At 39.9% G+C, this 3,297-nt stretch overlaps 1 protein-coding gene across 1 annotated transcript; it reads left to right on the plus strand.

Moving 5' to 3' along the window:
* Positions 1-302: 302 nt before the first annotated feature.
* Positions 303-1,478, plus strand: LOC131178804 (uncharacterized). Its single transcript, XM_058144744.1, has 3 exons — positions 303-428; positions 532-1,276; positions 1,372-1,478. The coding sequence occupies exons 1-3, from the start codon at positions 303-305 to the stop codon at positions 1,476-1,478; spliced, it is 978 nt and encodes a 325-aa protein (XP_058000727.1).
* The last annotated feature ends 1,819 nt before the right edge of the window (positions 1,479-3,297 follow it).

Consider the following 3,297-nt stretch of genomic DNA (forward strand, 5'->3'; position numbering starts at 1 on the left):
AGTAGAAAAGGGATTGAGGTTGACCCAGATAAGGTGAAGGCAATCCAGGAGATGCCAGCCCCGAGAACAGAAAAAGAGATTAGAGGTTTCTTAGGAAAATTACAGTACATCAGTAGGTTCATAGCTAGGCTCACAACTACCTGTGAACCATTTTTAAAGCTACTAGAAAGAATCAGCCAGTGGTGTGGAATGAGCAATGTCAAGAGGCATTTGAAAAGATAAAGCAGTACCTGAGCAATCCACCAATTTTGTCACCACCCATCCCTAACATCCCTCTAATCCTCTACCTATCAGTGGAAAACATGGCCCTGGGGGCAATGTTGGCACAAGAAGTAGAGAATCTGGAGAGAGCCATCTATTACATCAGTAAGAAACTCCTTGCTTATGAGGAGAATTATTCACTAATAGAAAAAACCTGTCTGGCTGTAGTATGGGCAACTAAGAAGTTAAGGCACTACTTTCAGACCCATCGAGTTATTGTAGTATCCCGGATGGATCCTTTAAAGTACCTATTTGAAGTACCAACGCTAGTTGGAAAATTGGCCAAATGGTTGGTCCTCATGCGAATTTGATATTGTGTATGAGACTCGAAAAACCATCAAAGGACGTGTAGTGGCCGAATTTCTTTCCGAAAATCCAGTTAATGAAGAGGAAGAAGTCGAAACAGCCTTCCCGGATGAGAGTCTCAAGCTAGTAGAGGTCCAGCCATGGAAAATGTACTTTGATGGGGCTATGAATAAGAGCGGAGCCGGTATAGGGGTAGTTTTGGAAGCACCGAATGGAGAACAATTGTTAATGTCAAAAAGGCTATGTTTTCCAACCACTAATAATATTGCAGAATATGAGGCTTGCATTTGTGGCCTAGAGGCATTAATAGCTGTTGGGGCTAAAAAAGTTGAGGTGTTTGGAGATTCAATGCTAGTAGTTTCCCATATTAAAGGTGAATGGGAATTGAAAGAAGAAAAGTTGAGGCCATACCTGGAGTATGCTAAGAAACTATTATTTAGCTTTGAGGAAGTGACAATGAAGCACATGCCTAGAGCTCAGAACCAGATGGCTGATGCTCTAGCCACGTTGGCATCCTTATGGGAGAAGGGTAATCAGAAGTTGACCCAGCCAGTTATCCTGATGAGGAGTAGAATCCCATGCTATGAAGGGTTAATAATAGTACATTTAGATCTAGAAGATGAGATGAAATGGTATGAGGACATAAGAAGATATTTAGAGGTAAGAGAATACCCACAGTCAGCCAATAGTAGGGATAGAGCTACAATTCGTAGATTAGCCACTCAGTTCACTTTGGTGGGGGCAACTCTACAAAAGGTTCTTGAAGGACTATTGCTCTTGTGTGTGACAAAAAGCGATGAGCAGATAATGGAGGAAGTACATGCAGGAGTGTGTGGTCCTCACATGAACGGAAGGGTATTAGCGGGCAAAATTTTAAGATTGGGCTATTACTGGTCTACCATGGATACTGACTGCGCTAAATTTGTGAAAAGATGTCATGAGTGCCAAATCCATGGGAATTTGAATCACCTACCGTCCAGTGAACTCTACAGTATGACTTCACCGTGGCCATTCTCAATATGGGGCATAGACATTATTGGGAAGATTTCTCCCACGGCTTCTAATGGCCATAGATTTATCATTGTGGCAATTGACTATTTCACCAAGTGGGTTGAAGCTGAATCTTATAAAGTAGTAGGGGCCAAGCAGATAAGTAAGTTTGTTCGAAAGAACTTGATTTGCAGGTTTGGGGTACCCCATGAGATAGTATCAGATAACGGCAGCCAGTTCAAAGGTGATTTCTTAGAATTAATTACCGAATTCAAGATTAAGCATCACAAGTCCTCCCCATACAGGCCGCAGACTAATGGAGCAGTAGAAGCAGCAAATAAGAATGTGAAAACCATTAGAGAAAAATGGTTGAAACCTATAAGGATTGGCACGAGAAACTCCCTTATGCTCTTTGGGGTTATCGCACTACTACAAGAACATCCACAGGCAACTCCATTCTCTTTAGTGTATGGGATCAAGCAGTGCTACCCATTGAGCTAGAGGTCAAATCCTTGAGAGTGATATTAGAAGCTAAGATTAGGAAAATGAGTGGGCCAGAAAAGATATGAAGAACTAGCTTTGATTGATGAGAAGAGGATGCGAGCCTTGTATCATATGCGAGCTTATCAAAGGAAGATAGCAAGAGCCTTTAATAAGAAGGTAAAGCCAAGAAAGATCAAAGAGGGAGACATGGTCTTGAAACAAGCTCGCCCATCCCTTTTGATCCAAGAGGAAAGTTTAAGCCAAACTGGGATGGTCCATACATAGTCAAAAGATCTTGTCGAGGTCTTTGTAAGAATATCGGACTGGATGGGAATGAATTTCAAGAACAGTCCAACTTAGACAAGCTCAAACGGTACTTTGTGTGAGATAGGCCCGCTAGGCTGTAAACTTACAAAAGACGGTCTAGGCAAAAGTAAGGGTCAAAGAAAAAAAAGAAAAGAAAAAAAATGCTAGATTGAAGACCTGCAAAAGTCAGTCTAGGCAAAAGGAGAGATGAGAGAAGATTTGGATGGAAAACCTAAAAAGGCCATTCGACAGGTTATAAAGCTTATTTCTAACTTTGAAAGGTTAGAAATTTAGCAAAACTAAATGTAAGAGGGAGTAATGGTGTACCTGAATAAATAAAGAAATTTTTATTGCATTGAGTAGGAATGGGTTTTATTTAATTATGATCGTGAATGTTTGTGTCTTGAGGGATACATCAAATGATTAAGTAATTGAACTGCGTTGTTTTGATTTAATCTATGTCTTCTGAGCATGACAAGATATATGCTTGATATTAATGTCCTGGTAATTGTCTAATTTAAAAAAAAAAAAAAAAAAAAAAAAAAAAAAAAAAGGAGCTTGCTAGGTGGAAAACCCGGAAGGGCCACTTAGGCAAAAGTTAGAGCAAGCCCGCTGAGATGAAAATCCGAAAGGACATTTCAGGCAAAAGTTAGGGCACAAAGAATGGAGTTCATGGAAGAGAAATGAGTCAAGGCGTAAACCATGGGGAGAGAAGAAAAGAAAAATCAGAGAGAAATTGTATTGTGACCTTAAGGAAGTCTTTTTTGGTGAACAATTCTTCTAAAAAACTTAGAGGCTAAAAGAAAGTTTTTGTAAAAAGAGGTCCCTCAGAGGACTCAGTTTTTTTAGAATCTCTAGCAAAATCAGCATGCCCATGATAGGAAGTAGCATACAAGAAGCACAAAAATCACAAAAAGAGTTATGAGACCTAGTCATCCTAATTTTTCAAAT

The sequence above is a fragment of the Hevea brasiliensis genome, chromosome 3 (assembly GCF_030052815.1).
Source record: "Hevea brasiliensis isolate MT/VB/25A 57/8 chromosome 3, ASM3005281v1, whole genome shotgun sequence".
Taxonomy (NCBI): domain Eukaryota; kingdom Viridiplantae; phylum Streptophyta; class Magnoliopsida; order Malpighiales; family Euphorbiaceae; genus Hevea; species Hevea brasiliensis.